This window comes from Megascapheus bottae, chromosome 8 (assembly GCF_031878675.1).
Source record: "Megascapheus bottae isolate mThoBot1 chromosome 8, mThoBot2.hap1, whole genome shotgun sequence".
In the NCBI taxonomy this organism is placed as follows: domain Eukaryota; kingdom Metazoa; phylum Chordata; class Mammalia; order Rodentia; family Geomyidae; genus Megascapheus; species Megascapheus bottae.
Genome location: NC_143516.1, coordinates 29724829 through 29745026, shown reverse-complemented (window position 1 = coordinate 29745026; position 20198 = coordinate 29724829). Strand labels below are relative to the sequence as shown.

The window sequence follows — 20198 nt, the reverse complement described above, 5'->3', positions numbered from 1 at the left end:
TGGGAGCCGAGTAATGCCATGTCTAGTAACTTTCTGCTGAGGCCTGTAGTAGGGATAAAACACGTGGATCTCTTTGTCCTGTCCATCTTGTATACTGATAGGCTCCCTCACCCAATATAAGAGGAGGGATTTAGGGAATAAAGAGAGAGATCTTCCTGCCTTGATGAAGCTGTGTGGCGTCTCTGTTCGTGCTCTGGGGTAAGAAGGTTGGGTGCGGGAGGACACTGGGACCCTTCCTCTTGCAACTTGGCCTGGTCAGGGTGTGTTTTTCCCCATCCCCCTACTAGTAGAGGGGGACCAGGGACAAAGGACCCGGACAGTTGAAGAACCGGGCAGACTGGTACATCCTTAGATTATTAGATTCCTTAAAAAGGGAATCATGGGACCCTGGCATCACCACAAGTGATGCCATAAGTTATGTACTTCTCAGCCCCAGAAATGGAATGAGGTTTGCTCTGCCACATAGTCTCATGATGTGCTGCTCTGCCAACAGCCAGAAGAAACGTTCTCTCTTGTAAGTTAATAGTTTCCATATATTACAATGACAGAAGCTACTCATAGGGTGGAGGCTCTGAATCAAAATTCTTCATTTTTCAAGGGGAAAAAAATTGTATTAACTTGCTACAAGAAAAGTATTAGAAAAATTGGCTGGAAGGTATTACTGAAGGGCAAAGCACCTTCAGTCAGGATAGAAGATGAGTACTTGCTCTCGTCAGGCTCTTTCATGGGATTTGAACTACTAGAAAATTAGTAACAGAAAACACTTTCTCTGAAATAATTTATTCAGATAGAACACAGCCACTCAATATCATGGAACACAGTAACAACATATAGAATAAGGTTGGGGAATTAACTGAATTGTTACTCCATTCATATTAATAAATATTAAAGAGGCCCTAAGAATTCATAAAGCTTCACTACACACTAATTACACAAATAACTATGTTTTCCTATCTAAAGTATATCACTTGATTTCCAGATTGAAGGATTATAATCTATATATTTCCAATATATGAGAGTAAATTCAAAAGCAACTTAAAACATTTTTTGAAATGCGTAGTACATGGTAAACAGAACTTTTATCTACAACAGCCCATCTTCTTAGCTTTAGTGCATGGATCAAAAGCATGCTGAACAGCATAAATACATATCACAAAAATTTCCCACCACTAATGAGGTATCAAGTCAATTATGTATAGAAAGTATATTTTATGTCAAAGAGGATGTAACTATTTTTTGGTAGACTTAGAATTTCCCAGCCTTGCTACTACTTGGCTACTTACGTCTGCTTCAGGTTCTTCATTTTTTTTTAAATGAAAGAGAATTGAACTATATTTTTAATACACTGAAGCTTAGTAATTTGTATTTTCCTGACTTACCAGAGGTTTCTCACCTCTGACTTTCAAAATTAGCTTTCAAAGTTTCAACAAGTTCCTTCTAACCCACGATTATCTTTTTCAAAACCGTCTCAAAATCAGTAGCTCCATGAAACCCACAACGTCACATGGACTTACAAAGACGAAAACCACGTTCATTTGTTGGTGAGGGCCATCACTTCTACCCCAAAATCACCATCTCAGTGCATATTCAATATAAAATATACCATCAGCAACAAAGGCCTTGGGCCTTTACCTATATCCACAACCTACACTTTTTAATCAAACATTCCCTACCTGTGTAAGTTCCCTACGTTCATATGAAGGAAAAATCCTGACAACAAACATTTAGGTAAGTTATTTATACAGTTTTGGAATAGCTATGCTCTTTGTGGTCCTCCATAAGGCAAAATATTTTAAAAGGTAGCTATCCATTTACTTGAATGCTTTCTAAAACAGCTTATGGTCTAACAATTTTAAAATCAAACTGTTTGATTTTGTATGTGCAGAGCATACACACCACCATAACTCGCCATCATAAAACTTTGCACGTTCCAATTCACATGATCAGAGCACTTAGTAAGTAATGAATGGCAAGCAGTAAAATCTAATTCATGCCGAACACAAGTTACACAGTGAGCACATATACATACATAACTGTACAAAAGTTGTGAATACTGTTAATTTCAAATAAACAATGAAGTGACCAACATGGGATTTGCATGCCAAGAAGTCCCAATCAGTCAAAATCACGATTTGTAAGAACAAGTGGAGCCACCAGTGTCCACACATAAAGCACGATGCCAATCCAACTGGAAGAGATTTTCACCCAGACGGCTGTCCACTGACTTTTCATCTCACGAGAAGGTTCATACCTGAAGTTTGACAAAAAACAAAAGGACAGGAGCAGTAAGATTGTATAATTAGCCATCAAGCTACAAAACTTATTTAGAAGTGTTCTTTGTACAAAGTATGTGATATTCGCCTAGTTGTTACATTTAATCTGCCTCACTTTTCCATACTAATTTAAAAGCTACTGTGAAGATTAAAACCAGTCATTTCCTTTACTGGACTTAGTCTAGGCCTTTGAAACAGATCTTTTGTATAATACTGAGGCATTTTATGTTTTTCCTGCATATTATTAGAAATTACATATGACCTGTGGATAAAGTGCTACTATTCCATAAAAGACTGTTCACAAAATGTTTAAGAACCAACATGAAAAATATCCCTTATTTCTTGTACTTTCTCAGATTTAACCCACTGGGAAGGAAATATAATGTGATGAATTTTAATGAAAATCAAGATTTTTTGAAATCTAAATTCTTAAATTCACTATTATCTGACAGCTAAAACACTGAACTGTTCAGAACTATTTGTATGTAAAAAGTATACTCTATAAATATTTCAAGAAAATAATAAAACTCATTAAAAGCAAGAAACAGATTTTCTCTAACTTTTTGCTGTTATGAGAGGTCATTTTACATATTATACATTAAAAATTATTTAAAACATAACTGCCTAGACCAAATAATTCAATTAGAATCTTTTTCTAATTATATTTTATTATCTTTAAGTGGCTGTATAAAGGAGTAACCATTCAACACTTCAGTGTATAAATACAATATCTTCATGGATGTTCTTTCATCACTCTCCTTCACCCTACCACCTCTGACTCCTCCCCTCAATTCATAGGACATGCATTGAATATTATGACATTTTCTCTCTAGTTTCTTCACTCATTAATACATTTTCTTCAATAACGCAGACAAAGTCAGAACAGGCAAAAATAAAATACACTAGATTGCTACTCTCCTTTCATCAGAGGAGACTTTTAAGAACAATGAGTCAAGTAGGTTTGAAGGAACAAAAGTTTTATAAAATTATAGGAATCCATCTACATTAACATACCACACCTTAATTTAAAATTATTCAAACCTTTTAATGACACACTTCAAATGAAATAAAGAAGGTATCTTACCATAGTATATTGGAATTAGGTTTACAACACTGAAAATATAAACGTCTTTTTTAATCCACTACCAGCATGCATTCCAATAAAAAATGTTTTAATTAAGTTTACTATTTTAATGCTTCCAGATTTGGAACTATTTCAATGTTTTTGTTTCTGTGAGAGTATAAATACTGAAGTCCTTTTTCCTAACACAATATCAACTTTTTTGGGGGGAGCGTGCCAGACCTGGAGCTTGAACTCAGGGCCTTGGGCTTTCTCAACACTAGTGCTCTACCACTTGAACCCACTTCTGGCTTTTTCTGTGTATGTGGTACCAAGCAATCGAACCCAAGGCTTCGTGCATGCTAGGCAAGCACTTAACCACTAAGACACACTCCACACCTATCAGAAGATTTTTTAAAGCTCTTCTTACAGGTTATTGGTTTTACACACCTGTGAGACCAAGATTCCAGGAAACCCATGATTCCAATATAGGCAGAAAAGTCTTTGCAACTCTATGTCCAAAAATAACTAGTAAAAACTAGCTAGAAAAGTATATGGCTCAAGTGGGAGTGTCAGCTGAGTAAAGCCTACAAAGTTTAAAGTCCTGAGTCTAAGATCCAGTACCGCAAAAACAAAACACAACAAAATACTCCTTGTCAAATCATGCTTTATAACAGAATCACGAAAAGGCATGAGAATTCTCCTATTCCAAGTTTTCACAAAATGTAAGTACCTGTACCAGTTGGTAAGGGTCATCATGATATAAAGTGAAGCCAGGAAAAGCATGAAGTGAAAGAATGAGTAACTGTATGTAACACCATCCCTTTCGTTATCTACAGCTCTGTGAACATCATCACCATCCTCTAACGATCCGTCACTTCTGGCTCCATCTTCTATTAACGTCGACTCATCACTTGTTAGAGTCAGTTTGTTGACTTGACTATTGTTTGAGGTACGAATGCTGTATGAAAGAAACAGCTTTTTATAAAAAGTTCATAAACCAATAATTAGACTGCTTATTAATTTTTTTCATGCTTTTCCTTACCTTGAATAAAACACACACAATAAAAAGAGGATGAGCCCTATAATCCCTTGAGCATGCCACCACTGGACAGACTGACCTTCCTTAGGGACAGAGCTTGTGGTATTGAAGCCAATTATGCTTAGTAGACTTGGGTTGCAATTTGTTTCTGTAAAGTAAAAATGTTATAATCACAAGATTAGGGCATCTTTAATTCCATACTGTACAACTTGAAGTTTTGCTCAAAAAAGGTAAAAATAGGGGCCGGGAGTTTGGCTTAGTGGTAGAGTGCTTGCCTAGCATGCATGAAGACCCTGGTTTGATTGCTTGGTATCACACACATAGAAAAGCCAGAAGTGGTGCTGAGTCGAAAGAAAGTCCAAGGACAGTGCTCAGACCCTGGGCCCAAGCCCAGGACTGGCAAAAAAACTACAAAAAAAAGGTAAAAATATGGAAGTGGTGTTGTGGCTCAAAGGGTAGGGCAGTAGCATTCATTACTCAGGGACAATGCCTGGGCCCAGAGTTCAAGTGCTCTCGTAGTGTGCATGAATGCCTGGGTTCGATTCTTCAGTACCACATACACATAAAAAAAGCCAGAAGTGGTGCTGTGGTTCAAATGGTAGAGCACTAGCCTTGAGAAAGCCAAAGGATGGTCAGTACACAACAAGACTGACCAGAAAATTCATATAGCTTTTCTGAAATTACAAAAGTTAAAAATAAATTCACATGTTCTAAACCCACAATGTATGATATTAAAAAATAACTGAGGAAAAAATGCTGTGAAATCAAAAATAGTAAGACAACTTATACATAAAACTAATAGCTTTTGGAAAAAAATCAGATAAGGTGTAACAACCAATTAATTCCTTTAAAGTGTGGTAAAAATTAAAGGAGAGGAATTCACTGAAGTACTCAAAATTTCTTCTTTCCTCCCACAAAATCAGATCTATCAATCAACTTATTAATGAAAATTATAAAGGTTAACATTGCAAGCAAATTATTTTAATCTTTAATTACTTGGAAGAAATGAATTATTCTCTAATAAATAAAAGATACTTATCTGTTTCTAACAGGATAAAGCATTTGTAAGCTCAATTAAATGTGACTTAGAGAGCAGATTTATACACATACATTTTTCATAAGAACATATTCTTCCTTTTCTAAAAATTCTTCTTTCTCAAAAAAAAAAAAAAAAAACACCTGTATTTTATTCTCATGGAATGCAATATAACTGGCCTATAAACACATTCACTATAAACACTATAAACCCATTCATTCAATTGCTAGGAGTAGGCAAAAGAAAAATAATGTATAAGTTTACAATCACAAACTAGAATTCATGGTTAAGAAAGAATTCTAGGAGGATTTATTTCATCCTAGATAATTACTGTGTACTGTGTAAGTTAAGAGTATGCAATTTAATTTCATATAATTTTATAACCTCCTAAGTTTTGTTAAGATGGAATAATAAAGTAAGTGGAATATAGTTAATCCATCAAAACTGAAACGGTAGCATTCCTACCATTTTAGTTCTCTAATAGCCTATTTTCTAAGTAGCTTAGCTTTTCAAACTGTGGGACTTAATAAGAAAAAATAAAAACATACCTGGCTCATTGGTCATAGCAGACCATGTCAAGTACATTGTGTAGACTGTAATTACTGACGACTGTAACAAACCAGATCTTGGTTGTGACTCCTATAAGGAATTAAGAAAGATAAATATTCTGACATGATCCAAGACTTATGAAACTTTACAGAGGTAAATGTCATAAAAACTAGTTCTATGAACAGCATACTTGGATTTTTGGCAGTATGGACATCACGGAAGCACCAACACAGAGGAGCATGTTGACACTGATGAATGCCTTGTTTTCTGAACAACTGGCTGGATGAGTATAGAAGACAAAGAACAAGATGATGGCCACTAAAGACAGCAGATAGTTCAGAGCTGTAGCGGATAACAAGGCTGTGGAAGAAATAAAAATGAGTAACAAATTTTATCATAAAGATTAGGAATGAATAAGATTAACTATAAGTAAATTCTTTTTTAAAAGCAACTAAATTAGCATTATGCAGGTTTCAGATTTGGGAAAAAAACAACTGAATTTTGTTACTGAAGGTATCTACTGTTTTTCACATCTCTCACTATGATACTTTTAAGGACAGTAAAGTAGCAACATACAAACTCCAATTTTTTTTTTTTTTTTTTTTTGCCAGTCTTGGGCTTGAGCTCAGGGCCTGAGCACTGTCCTTGGATTTTCTCAAGGCTAGAGCTCTACCACTTGAGCCTCAGCACCACTTCCAGCTTTTTTCTATGTATGTGGTACCGAGGAATCGAACCCGGGTCTTCATGCATGCTAGGCAAGCACTTTAACCACTAGGCCAAACTCCCAGGCCAAACTCCAATTTTTTTTTGGCGCCGTCCTTGGGCTTTTTCCAGGCTAGTGCTCCACTAGCCACACCACCAATTCCAGCTTTTTCTGTGCATGTTTTATGGAGGAATGGAGGCCTTCATGGATGCTAGGCGAGCACTCTACCACTAGGCCATGCTCTTGGCCCACCAGCACAATTGTTATTTGTAGGAATATCTACATTACTGCGCTTACAATTTGCACTTGTTATAAGTGAATGACAGGAAAATAAAACAGGCTTTGGAGGAAGGGTAGTATGAAAACAGAAGAATAAAACCTGCTGAAATTGTTTTAACAAGTGGATAAGAGGTATGATAGGTATAGCACAGTTTTGATCCAGATACACTGTATATGCATGTCAAAATGAAACTGGCTGTTGAATAAGGTACTCATAAAAATCTTTGTAAAGACAATAGATAAAACAATATGCTAGTATGCTGTAAACAAGGGCATTAAGAAACAAAACTATTGTAGTTAATGTTGAGCCCACAAAAGGAAGTTTTTCCTCACCAATTATAATCTCAGATTCCACATTAACTAGGATTACAGGCATGAGACATGTGTCGAGAAACAACATTCTTTTTAACAATTCAGGTTCCTTTGCATTCTTTCCCAGCTGTTGGGTCTATTCTAGATTATCTGTCAAAAGACCTTAAAAATGCTAAGTTGCAAATATGGCATGATTTCACTTACAAGCTTAAACTGAAAACTTCACAGACAGTCACGATATCTAAATCTTGTAACTCTATGTTACTTGGGAGCTGGGGAGCTGGGACTATCTGGGCATAAAAATTCCCAAGACTGCACCTCAACTAATGGCTGAGCACTGCAGTTCTCATCCATCATCACAAGTAGAAAGATCCCAGCCTAGATCATCCTATGAATAAAGCCTTGAAAATAATAATAAAGGAGGGGGGGGGTCTGGAAGCATGGTTTAAGTGGCAGAGCTCCTTCCTAGCAAGCATGAAGCTCTGAGTAAGTTCAATCTCCAGAATGACCAACAACAACAACAAAACTCTTCAAATGATATTAGACCATAAAAAAAAAAACATGCTCTATTCTCTATGTATCTGTTTTCAAAAAAGTTCAAGTATATCGAAGATATTCTGAGATGTGGGCTTACCTGCATACCAACATCTTGAGTTCCCTTCTTCCATTTTCTCAACCCATGATTCGTTCCATGAATGGGCAAAATCAATAAGCAGGACTAGCTGAATGAGGATGAAGCAAAAGGCACCTGCCATGCCTACACAAAACCACACTGAAAGAAAAAGCACAATACAAGTGAAGGGCTAGTTTAGTTTTCATTATTATCTTTTCATAATGGCAGCACAGAAAAGGAAAATAAAATTTTATGTAAATATCCCAATTTTGCAACTGAACCAAAAAACTCAGATATGGGTCCAGGTAACAATGATGAGAGCTTCTTTATAGCACATCAGTGTCACATAATTTAAAAAACAAAACACCAACTTACCAGTTGTAAAAGTCCCATCTGGAATGAAGAATGCCCCAATGATAATTGCGACTGCCGCAGCAAATTTAAAAAACCAGAATCTAAAACAGATGAAATTTTTATTAATATATATAATCCAACAAATAGGTTCATACGCAAAAATCTTTTAAGAGAACCGTCAAGAAATTGTTCTGAGGATATACTGAATACAAAAGAGCATATTGCAAAAACTGCATTCTAGATAGTTTTAAGAAAAATATATTTGTCACTAATTCATATTAGAACATGGATTGTATATCAGTTTTATTTTATGTAAGTTGGATGTGTAAAAGTATAAAGCACAATTTAATTTTACAAATAGCTTTTATAAAACAAATTACTTCTTTCTGAAGTAATAATTTACAACAATCAATAACCAAAAGACTTATGAATAAGTATTTCACAATTTTTATTAATACTAATATTCCATTTATGTAACCATTTTAGTATCACATGAAAACAAAAACCAACAGCAGATACTAAAGAATCAATTTGTAAGATAAATAAAAAATATACAAAAGCAAAACAGTCCCAAATTTTACATAAGGTACTATATGTGGTGGATTAGTAGAGACTGATAAACAAGCTCTCCCCCTTCTTTTTCTTCTTTTTTGGTCAGTTGTAGGACTTGAACCCTGGGTGCTCTCCCAAAGCTCTTCAGCTCAAGGCCACCACCCTACTCCTTGAGTCACACCACCACCTCTGGTTTTCTGGTGGTTAATTGGAGATAAAAGTCTCATGGACTTTAGTGCCCAGGCTGGCTTGGGACCTTGATCCTCAGATCTCACCCTCCTGAGTAGCTAAGATTGCAGGTGTGAGTCACTGTGCCTAGCTCCTTTTATTATTATTAGGGTTTGAATTCAGAACTTATATCTTCAGCTGATACTCTATCACTTCAGCGCTGCTTTTTGCTGGAGATAGAATCTCATAAACTTTTCTGAGCTGGCTTTGAATCAGGATCTTTTAGATTCCAGGCATGGCAGCTACCAATGCCAGGTTTAAGTTTCTTTCTCAGTTGCCCAGTACAATCAATCACTTAGAAAATCAATAACCTGTTCAGGAATTCTGGCTGCATTGTAGTCTATGAAGCTGAGAGTTCTATATGACAGGACTGGTGCACTAAAAGCTAAAAGCAGAAGGAATACTACTTCTTGTTTTAGTAGTAAAAGCTATAGTTCATGGCTTTAAGCTAAAACATAAAAACATTATAAATCAAGAGATTAAATAACCAAAGATAGCAATAAATGACCAAAGCTATCATTTAACACATAACACCTGATGCTCTCCAGTAGAAACATGAAGATTTTCTGACCTTATTCATGAGTAAAGAAGTATTATTTTATTTTTAAAAAAATTTTAGAGAAGTTATCCATACTTCTATACTGAAGCTCACTTAAAACTTACCCATTGTGTATTGCAGCTCTAGGATCACTGCTACTCTTCACTTTGATCATCAGCAAAGAGAGGAGAAGATAAAACATAGCCAAGCCAAAACACAAGCGATACACAGCTTTATATCCAACCAGGATATTGCAAGGAACTACGCCTTTCTCATTCTCACAAAATCCAGGTATCTAGAAAAAAATGTTTTTTTCACTAAAAATGAAAATTCTACATAATCAGACAGTTTAAAGGCTGCAAAAACAAGTTTGCTTTATATTTCATGATAATCAGAGACGCTTAGTACATTTTATCAGATAAAATGAAAAATATAAGCTAGATTTCCATGTGTACACATAAAAACCTCCAATATTAATTTAAACTAGATGCTTCTTTTAAGAGATAGATTTATTGTGATTTCTCTTTTGTATTATTATTCAGGAGCTTAGAACTCAGGGTTTCATACTTGCTTAGGAAAGTGCTCTATTATTTGTGCCACCAGCCCTAAACTTTTTAATTTACATTCTATTGAAAAATAATGGATTTAAATATTAGTTTTAAAAAAGTATTAGGTGTTTAAATAAAAGCTTAAGGAATTGTAAAGGAAGCCTCTTTCTAAAAACTAAAAAGAGTAGTAAGTACCTTTCAAAACCAATGTTACTTTAAATACATGTTTATTTTTGGACCTTTTATTCTACAAGTGCTAGTCTGATCATGAATAAATGTGACCTAACAACATATGAACTGACAATAATTTTATGTTTTAACTGAAAATTTTGAAACTAAATTTATGACATTTTTCTCTGCCTCCTTCTACAACCTGACCCATTCCTTAATTTTTCCTTCTGTGTTAACAGCAACAGACTGCTCCCAGTCTTCTAGAATCACGTTATTGCCATGATTTCAGCATTATTATTTACAAACTATCAAGACTCAGCCTCAGTTTACTTTAGGTTTTCTATATAGTCTTTTATTACATCACCTCAACAGCCTCGCCATAGAACTAATGAATTTCTATCCACTTCTGCTCAAAAACCTTTTATAGTCATATACTTCCTGATTTTCATTCTTTGCATATGAACGCCCAGCTCCATTTATTTTTCCCTTTTCAGGAGAAAAAATAATATCCCATTTTCCATGACACGTAGGACACTTTCATCTGTTTTAGTTTAGATTTTTTCCCCTCACTTGCCAAAGCACATTCTCTGTATCACCATCATAGAACTAAACAAGCTAAATTTAAAATTACGTATTATTTTTACAACACCCAAATTAGTTGTTTTACAGTTTATCAGTAAGACAGAAAAACCACTCACTTTATTCAGTTGTTCTTCCATTCCTGGTATCAACATTACACAGGCCACACACACCCCAACGAACAAGAATAGGGCATAGATCAATCTAGTCACAGTGGAGTTGTTTCCACTAGGACAGCATCGGCACAGCAAACAGGGAGCACTACCACACAGACATGGTATCTGGGGAAAGAATATTAAGAATCAGTATTGTTTAAAAGTCTATAATGAAACTTTATATACAAAACTCATTAAAAAAAAGGTGGGGGAAGGTAAGGTGAAAACTATAAAAACTACAAACTGGGTATAGAAGTTGAGCTACTCAGGAGGCTGAGATCTAAGGATCATGGTTTAAAGCCAGCCCAGGCACTCAAGTTTGTGAGACTCTTATCTCCAATTAACCACCAGAAAACCGGAGGTGGTGCTGTGACTTATAGGGCAGGGCGGTAGCCTTGAGCTGAAGAGCTCAGGGACAGCACCAAGGCCCAGAATTCAAGTCCCCAGATCGACCCCCCCCCAAAAAAAAATTTTAAAAACCTTCAAAATGCAGACAAAAGATCTATAAAATGGTAAATTACATTAGATTCATGCATGAAGAAATCTGTCAGCCCCTTCCAAATTAATACAATTTCAAGCACAATGCCAATAGAAGTGTTCTAGAAACAAACTAGTGCTTTGAATACTTATATGTAAAGACAAAGAAATGAGAATAGCTGTGCTTTGAAAAAATACAAAGATGGAACATTTCTAATAGGTTTTAAGAAGAACTTTCTAGTGACAGAAAGTATAATTATTGAAGATAGTCATTACCAAAATGGTAGATACAAATAAACAAAAAAGAACTCAAAAAGAGACTTGTGGCACCCAAAGAGATATCCATGTTTTTAAAAAGCAAACCATCTATGAAAACTAATTTGAAATCTAGTAACACAAAACCCTCAACTACCAAAGAAATTTGAAAAAATATGCCTCATTAACTTGGAAACATGAAAAGAAGATACTTACTTAAAGAAAGTATTTACAAATTAGGATATCTTAAGAATTTATTTTTAGGCTGGGAGTTTGGTCTAGTGGTAGCGTGCTTGCCTAGCATGCACGAAGACCTCGGTACCACATACATAGAAAAAAGCCGGAAATAGTGCTGAGGCTCAAGTGGTAGAGCTCTAGCCTTGAAAAAGTCCAAGGACAGTGCTCAGGCCCTGAGCTTAAGCCCAGGACTGGCAAAAAAAAAAAAAAAAGAATTTATTTTTATCCAGAATATAAACGAAAAATCTCAAAACTCAGTATGAAAACAAATTCAAAATAGCTTATATACAGATATTTTGCACCAAAACTGTATGGATGACAAGTAACCATAATAAAATCTGTTTTACTATAATTAATTATTAGGAATACAGATCTTACATGCGCATTAGAACCAAATACTGACAAGAGCATAAACAGCATCTAGAGAAACTTGAAAGTGTGGAAACACTTAGAAAGACTCGAAAAATTGGTGTTTAAAGAAAGGTCTAAAAAATGGTATAGCTATTTTAAAAACTGGAAGTCAAACATAATCTAGTAATTCCATTCCTAGGTATTTACCCCAATGAAATAATAATTTTCTAGTCACATAAAAATTCTTGGTAGGAAGCTTATAGAAATTTTATTTATAAACACCAAAACCTGGAAATGCTCCCCTGTGGTAAATGAATAAATGAGCAGTGAAACATCTACATAACAAAATGTTTTTCAACAATAAACATTAGTAGAGTAGTAATACCTGCCACAACATGTATCACATGCAAACTGCTCAGTAGAAGAGTACACTCAAACTCTACATGCTATAATTTCTAGAATGACATTCTAGAAGTAGATTCTACTCAGAAACTCGATACTACACATATGTACAGCAGATTATACAGTCAACAATGTAAGACAACAAAATGGGAAAATAACTACAAAGTGAAGGAAACAACTATTGTATTTCCACATCCAAACTGACTCTCAAGTTTTACATTTTCAACTATAAAAACCTCAGGGACTTCAAAACACACATTCCCTTTTGGAAGATCTACTGTTCAATTAAGAACTAACATTAATTGAAAAAAAAAAAACAGTAAGAGGCAATAGTAATAAAAAGAACTAATGAAAGCTTTAAACCCACTTAAAATGTAGAACATAAGTTCCTGTACTACAACATGTTAACAGAATTAACTGGAGTTTATGAAAATGTAGAATACTAAATCACAGCAATGTAATTCCAGGTATTCTGATGCTCAGAACCCAAGGAACAAACTTTGTAGGAATGTAGGAATGTAATTCTAAAACATAATGGCAAATGAAAATAATGGTTAAAAGGGTAACCTAAATATATTTTTAAATATTATATAATATATATAATCTTACTTATTGTAATCTCAGATACTTGGGAAGCAGAAATAGGATGATTATGGTCAAAGAGTGACTCTGGGTGAAAGCATAGGACTCTATCTGAAAAAAAAAAAAAACAACCAAAAAGCCAAATGTAAAAGAAATGGATTATCACTCAAGTGGGAGAGTGTTCTACTAGGAAGGAAGAAGCCCTGAGTTTAATCCCCAGTAATACCAAAGACAAAATAAAATGTCCTCCTTGAAAATACAAAATAAAAAAAAAAAGAAAATAATGGTTAAAGATGGCACAGTGAATATATGAATTTATTGATGTCTCCTGCAGACACCAAACTAAAGGAAAAATAAAAGTATACATTAAAAGAAAGAATGAAATTAGGAGATTAAAAAAGTAGAACAAATTGGAAAGTTATTGCCTTAACAGAGCAAGAAATCTCCATTCTAAGACATCAAGAAAAGAAGCAACAAGATGTGTTTAGAATTCTCAAATAGATAAAGAACTCATAGCATCAAGTGTCTCCAAAAATGACAGACTCTAAGATGATGAGTTGAATGTAATAAACAAAACAAAGAGAGCTTGACAGTTCTACGCTAAATAGAATTGAAAATATTAAATCAACTTTATATATTAAAAGAGAGAACATTAGCAGACATGGCTCCCAACTTTGCAGGGAAAAATGTGGAAAACTTTTTCTGAACATAGCAGTAGTTTATCAACAGTCCAAGATAAATACTTGTATTTGTTTGCTGCAATGAAATGATAACCACTTAAGTTCCACCAAAATGCTGTGTCAGAATATTATAGAGTCCACTGAAAACCCAGGAAAATTCTAACATGAATGGAAAATAATTAGAGGTGGGAAAAGTTGAAGGAAATAAACTGCAAGGAGATGAAAGCATGAAAACATCTAGTATTTTTAATGTACTTATATAGATGACTATTTCTGTTTCATTTTAACAACATTCTAGGACTACTTTCATGAAACAATACTGAGAAATTAGTATAAAAAAGATACTGAGATATTAGTGTAAAAAAGAAAAACTGGAAAACAAGAGATTTCTCAAACAATAGTGAAAAAAAGTCAATGAGATAGAATAGGCAAGAAGAAACTGATTTCTGGACAGAAATAAAGTAGAGAAAATACAAATATGAAGGAAAAGAACAAGAACTTCAACTGATGGAGAGGGGAAAGTGGGAGAAGTCACAGTAATATTTCTAAAACTGATTTCACCATCTTAATAGACAACACTGCATATCAGATGTCAAAGGAGCAATATACTTTCGAATTTCTAAGATAAAAAGACTTCCAAGTTAGAATTCTATGCTTTCTTCCAACTAGTGTATTTGCTAAGCTTTTTTCTCAAGGTATACCATACCAAACTATAGCTGTGAAACAAGAGAACCAGCAATGCAGCTTTAAAGGTGGGTCCACTCTCATTCAAGTGTGAAGTTTCATCCAAAATGAAAACAGTGACTCTTAAAAGAGACCAAAGTCCAAGTTCAAAACTCATAAAACGGCATATATAATTTATGCACACCCTAGTTTACTATAAATCATCTCTAAATTACTATACCTACATAAATACTGTGCAAGTAGTTGTTACACAGTTGTTTTAGAGGATGACAAGAAAAAATGTTCTCAAATATTTTTCAATTCAGTTGGTTGGCACTACTTAGTTTTGTCTACAAAAAAGTTTCTGTATTAAAATATAAAAATAAATAAACAAAAATCCAAAGCCTGGCGCTGTAGCTCATGTCTGAAATACTAGCTGCTCAGGAGGCTAAGATCTGAGGATGCAGTTCAAAGCCAGCCCAGGCACAAAAGACCATGAGACTCTTACCTCAATTAACCACTAGAAAACCAGAAGTGTGGCTCAGGAGGTAGGGCACTAGGCTTGAGCTGAAGAGTTCAGGGACAGCGCCCAGGACCAAAGCTCAAATCCCATGACAGACAAAAATAAATAAATAAATGAATATCCAGGATTTGCATGAATTATTTTTCTTACTACCTAAGAGAAATGAATGCTATTGTATACAGTCTAATCATTCAGTAAATCAGTTCTATTTACTAATAGCAATGTTGAGATGAGATTGGGGAAAAGTAACTTAAATAGATCTAAGTAATCAAAATGCAGACTTAGGATTGGGTGAAAAATATACAGAGGCTTAAATGTAATTTTTCTCTTTCCAACTTTTAAAAAATAGTTCAGATATATTTTTAAATTATTTTACGAATTTGAGGTTATTAAATTTAAGCCTGGAAAAAAAAATCTTGCACAAAAGAAATTAGATCTGTTGCTAATCCTGAGCTACCCCATCTAATCCAATTATGTGAATTCTAGTTTTCAACAATTAAATTGTAATTTCACCAAAACTTTTGAATAAACACAGTAGCTCTTATTAATATGAAAAAGATAGTGGATATTTCACAAAGCAAATTCCCATTCATTACTATAGATATGGGCCTAAAATTGAGCAATTCAGGAATAAAGACAGAGAAAAAGGAAAGGGAAAAAGATGATTCAGACTGACCGTATTAACCTCATTAAATCAACCACAAAAAAACCGCTTTGGCCGCCTATCTCTTGTATCTGACAGATTTCTAATTATTGGAAGGTAAGTGAATCCAGGTACTCATAGTGACTAAATGGCAGTTTTATAAAGAACATTCTTGTAATCGACAAAAGTGACAATGTAAGTTGTAAAATATAATTTTTCCATGGTGTTCTCTAAAGTTGACATACCAGTGCATACACACACACACACAAACCTTTGAAACATACATCATATCACATTGTCCTTGAGACAAACATTTGCTCATCTTATTAATATGAGGAAGAGAATACATTGGAAAACACATATTCTTCCTTTTGTAACCTTACAATAAAGTAAGTCCTGCAGTATGCCCTCACAATTCCTGGGAAAGTCCCGACATTACCAATTGAGTAGTATTATCTAAAAATTAAAGAATGTGTGAGAATGATGTATTAATTTTAATAACCTTACTACAACAAATTTGCCTCTTTTGTATAAAAGGGTCAACAGACTCAATTATTTTGTCGGTATTTTATTAAAAACAACACATTTCCATACCTAATTGCAATTAGGTATAGAAATTCGAGAATGGCCTAGTTAGAGTAATAGGCCATATTATACAATTTACACTTCCTTATAATAATTCAAATCATGCCAAAACCATTTTGAAAAGAAGTGCGCTATGTAAAATAATCACCATATTGGTCACTGTATACATATTGACATTATTAGTAAGTGAAACAATTGTTAGAAGTAGAAATCATAAAGAATAAGGATTTAAATCCAAGTACTTCCGTTCACACTCACACATATCTGAATTACCCATACTACCTTTTTTTTTTTTTTAAGAGAGGAGGGTGTCATCTTAAATATACTGAGGCAATAATCCCAGCCTTAGCCCCCAGATTAAGAAATCTCACCAACATAATGAAAATGTGAAGATGGTTCTCACTCAGTCACTAGTGACAAAAGACAGTATCTTCTCCCGATTGCCAACACCAAATTTCGTGGTGCGTATGCACGCTCTTCGTAGGAGGTTTATCTTTGTGGTCGACGTTTTGAAGGTACTACGTGAAGCTGTTTCTTTTCTCTTTTGCTTTTATTCCCCCTTCCTTATGGTTTACCCCTATTATTACAGTGTCTGACCTGTACTGTAGATGGTGTGCTGTCCATAAGTGTATTTATTTGAATTAGGGAAGGGATGGGGAAAAACAAGATCCTGAGACAAAGGGTGAACCAATGTAACAGCGACATTGACAAGACATTATGTTGGAAATGAACTTCACTGCTTGAGAGGGGGTTGCGGGGGGAGGGAAAGTGGGAGAAAACAGGGGAAGGGGGTCTAGAAGTGATGTACCCACCACCTTAAGAATGTAACGGTAACCCGTCGGTAACATCACCCTGACAATAAAATGAGATACAACAAAATGCTCTGGCTCTTCACCGAACGGAACGGCTTCTCCCCAGCACATCGACGATGGCTTGGGAAGCAGGGCCAACCAATCCCTAACACCCGGCCCAGGCCGGAGCCAGAGCCAGCACGACTGCGTCAGCCTCGCCGCCGGGTGGGGGCCAAGCTCCAGCGCTTCCCAACGGCCCGCAGTCCCGAGCGTCCGAACAAAAGAGGCCTCCGGAGACCACCGCGCGGTCGTCCGGCCGAGGGGTCGGGGAGAGGCCCGGACACCCCGACTCCGGGGAAGGACGGGCAGGGCGTCCGCAGGGCCGCCCGGGTGGGGGTGGGGGCGGGTGGGGAGGACGAGCAGCTCTCTCCTCCTCCATCTGGGTCACCTTCCCAGCCCCACCGTACCCCACGGCAGGCACCCTGGGCTCTCTGCGCACAGATTCAAACCCCGCAGCCGAGGAGGAGCAGCGGGCGGAAGAGACGGAACGAAAATGGGGCCCGCAGGGCATCCCTGTGGGGTGGGGTGGGGTGGCTCGGCCCCTCCGGCCTTCTCCCGGTCCCCGCTCCGGTCTCTCTTCACTCCCTCAACGCCTAGCATCCAAGACTCCAGAAGAAAAACCTCCTTACCCAGCTCGCCATGGAGCACAGCCCCAGGACGCTCCCCATCTTCACGACGTCGCGGGAGCGGCGGGCGCCCACAAGATGGAGACGGCCTTCTCCCTGGCTTTCCCGAGCTTATTTACTATCTGGAAGACACTTCCGGCGCAGCGCGCACCCTCCCACCCCCGTACCCCGCCCCTTACCTTGCATCACTTCCCTCCCGGGTGGGCGGGACCGGGAGCCCAAAGCGCATATTGCGCATGTGCATACCCCGGATTGATGGGCTGTGTCTGATAACGACGTAGGCTGTTACTGGGCTCGTCCAACTGGGCCAAATCGAGAAAATGATAGGAGGAAAAATCCCACCTGTTCTTACCATGGTCTTGAACTTAAGCTTTAGAAGAGGACAGACTGGAGTGATTGACGTTTTGGCTCTCTTCCCGTCTAGGAGCATTCTTACTCTTTTGGAAAGATTGCTTTGTTTTTCTCGGCTCCACTTCTACTTATTTCCCTTTTATTATTATTATTTTTAACCTCCATCTTTTCCTGCTTCATCTTTCCCCAGCTTTTGCATCTGTTTTACCCTTGTTGACAAATTTTACTGAGATACTAAATTTCATGTAGATACTGTCTACTGTGGATGCACGTGTTAACATTTTGTCTTGGCAAGTGACAAATGAAATTTGCACATTCAGAAATTTCCCATTAAGTAAGACATTAATTATAGAAATTTGCGTACGGTGATGCTATTAAAATATCTTAGCTATTAAGACGTGAAGCTTGGGCCGGCAGTTTTGCCCTAGTGGTAGAGTGCTTGCCTAGTATGCATGAAGACCCGGGTTCAATTCCTCGGTACCACATACATAGAAAAAAACAGAAGTGGTGCTGTAAATCAAGTGGTAGAGCTCTACCCTTGATGAAAGAAAGCTCAAGGATAATCCTCAGGCCCGGAATTCAAGGACCAGGACTGGCAAAAAGAAGGGAAGTTTGCTTAATTACTGCCATTCCCCCAGGGAGTTCATTTATATGAAAGTTTCAGTTTTTATTTTATATATAATGATTGATTGACCTTCTCAAACATTGTGGAAGAGTATGGCACACAGCAATGATTGCAGCTTGGAATCATTATTGCTATGACTGACAATAAGACAACTCACAAAATCTGAAAAGAGTTGTGTGCACAATAAGAAATAATACGCAAGCAGTCTAGGAGAGCTGCAATCATTAGCTGGTAGGTAGCAAAAATGGAAGGAATAGTATTGGATAAAAGATAATGGTTTTGTTTGGACATCTTGAACATGATATCAAATTTAAAATAGTTAATGTTGAAGCTAGAATTGATAAAGATAGGCAGACATATAGAGTTAAAGAAGTTCTGAATGTGGAACAAAAAATTATATACTGTAATCATTATCAAGGGAGAAACTTAAATTCAATCATACCCTCTGACTTTGGTTGCTGATGTCAATTTAGTACACCCTTTTTCCAAGATCTGCATTTCAAACTTTGTTTTCAGCACAAGTTGTGAAAATCAGAACCTTTGTATCCTCAGCAGTATAGAGGTGTGAAGATTTACCTTGCAGAATTGTGTTAATAATACCCTGCACAATCTGCTGTCAACACTCAGTGCAGTATGGTTGCCTTGTGTTTTTTCCCTAGTGAGACTCATTTCTGTATCTTGTCAATCTAGGATAGAAACCAAAAGCACTACTTTAAATTAGCATATGATGACTCAAAGTTTCTTCACTTCTTATTATTTGTTCCAGGTTTGTTTACTTTTTATTATCTGGGTTATTGGAAAGGATATGAGCTTCCAACTTTCTGTGTTGGAAAGTTGCTACCCAAGCATTTTGTGTTTTTATGAGTTAGGCCCAAGTTAGGTCCAATCATCTGGAGATCTCTTACTCAGTTGTAATTTCTAATCTAGGAGACCTCTGTTCCTCAAGAATACCTATAGTAATTTATATGGTATTACTTCTTATCTACATGTAAAATGACAGTAATATCTTAATTATAAAAACCTTGACATCTATGCACAACTTTGTTTTATCACAAGCCCTGGAAAGACATTTTGGATGATTCTGAATTATGTGCTCTCAGAAAAATATCCACCAAAGACAATGAAGAGTAAGTGGATATGTAGAATTGAAAAGCACAAATCCAGTTCCACATTTTTCATTTCCATGAGGTAATGCACCTAGATGGTTCACGCTAACTAAAGATGCTGTATCAAAAAGTTAGCTGTAGCTAGACACACTGGCTCACACTTGTGGTCCTAGCTACTCACGAGGTTAAGATCTGAGGGTTGCTGTTCAAAGCAAGCCTGGGCTCTAATGAACGTGAGACTCTTATCTT

The 20198-nt window shown here is 36.3% G+C and overlaps 1 protein-coding gene across 1 annotated transcript; it reads right to left on the bottom strand.

The window, feature by feature from the left end:
- Window positions 1–764: 764 nt before the first annotated feature.
- On the bottom strand, window positions 765–17993 carry Serinc1 (serine incorporator 1). The gene is made up of 10 exons (XM_090338203.1): window positions 17871–17993; window positions 10957–11118; window positions 9665–9834; window positions 8243–8322; window positions 7889–8026; window positions 6151–6320; window positions 5960–6050; window positions 4379–4523; window positions 4067–4294; window positions 765–2251 (listed from the first exon to the last, which is right to left on the bottom strand). The coding sequence occupies exons 1-10, from the start codon at window positions 17907–17909 to the stop codon at window positions 2116–2118; spliced, it is 1359 nt and encodes a 452-aa protein (XP_090194329.1). The 5' UTR covers window positions 17910–17993; the 3' UTR covers window positions 765–2115.
- Window positions 17994–20198: the final 2205 nt, after the last annotated feature.

Coding starts and splice junctions, on each gene's coding strand:
- Serinc1 (XM_090338203.1), bottom strand. CDS start 17,909: ATGGGGAGCGTCCTGGGGCTGTGCTCCATGGCGAGCTGG. Junction 11,119..17,870: donor TGTGCTCCATGGCGAGCTGG/GTAAGGAGGTTT, acceptor TTCTTTCCCCAG/ATACCATGTCTGTGTGGTAG. Junction 6,051..6,150: donor CCATACTGCCAAAAATCCAA/GTATGCTGTTCA, acceptor AATTCCTTATAG/GAGTCACAACCAAGATCTGG.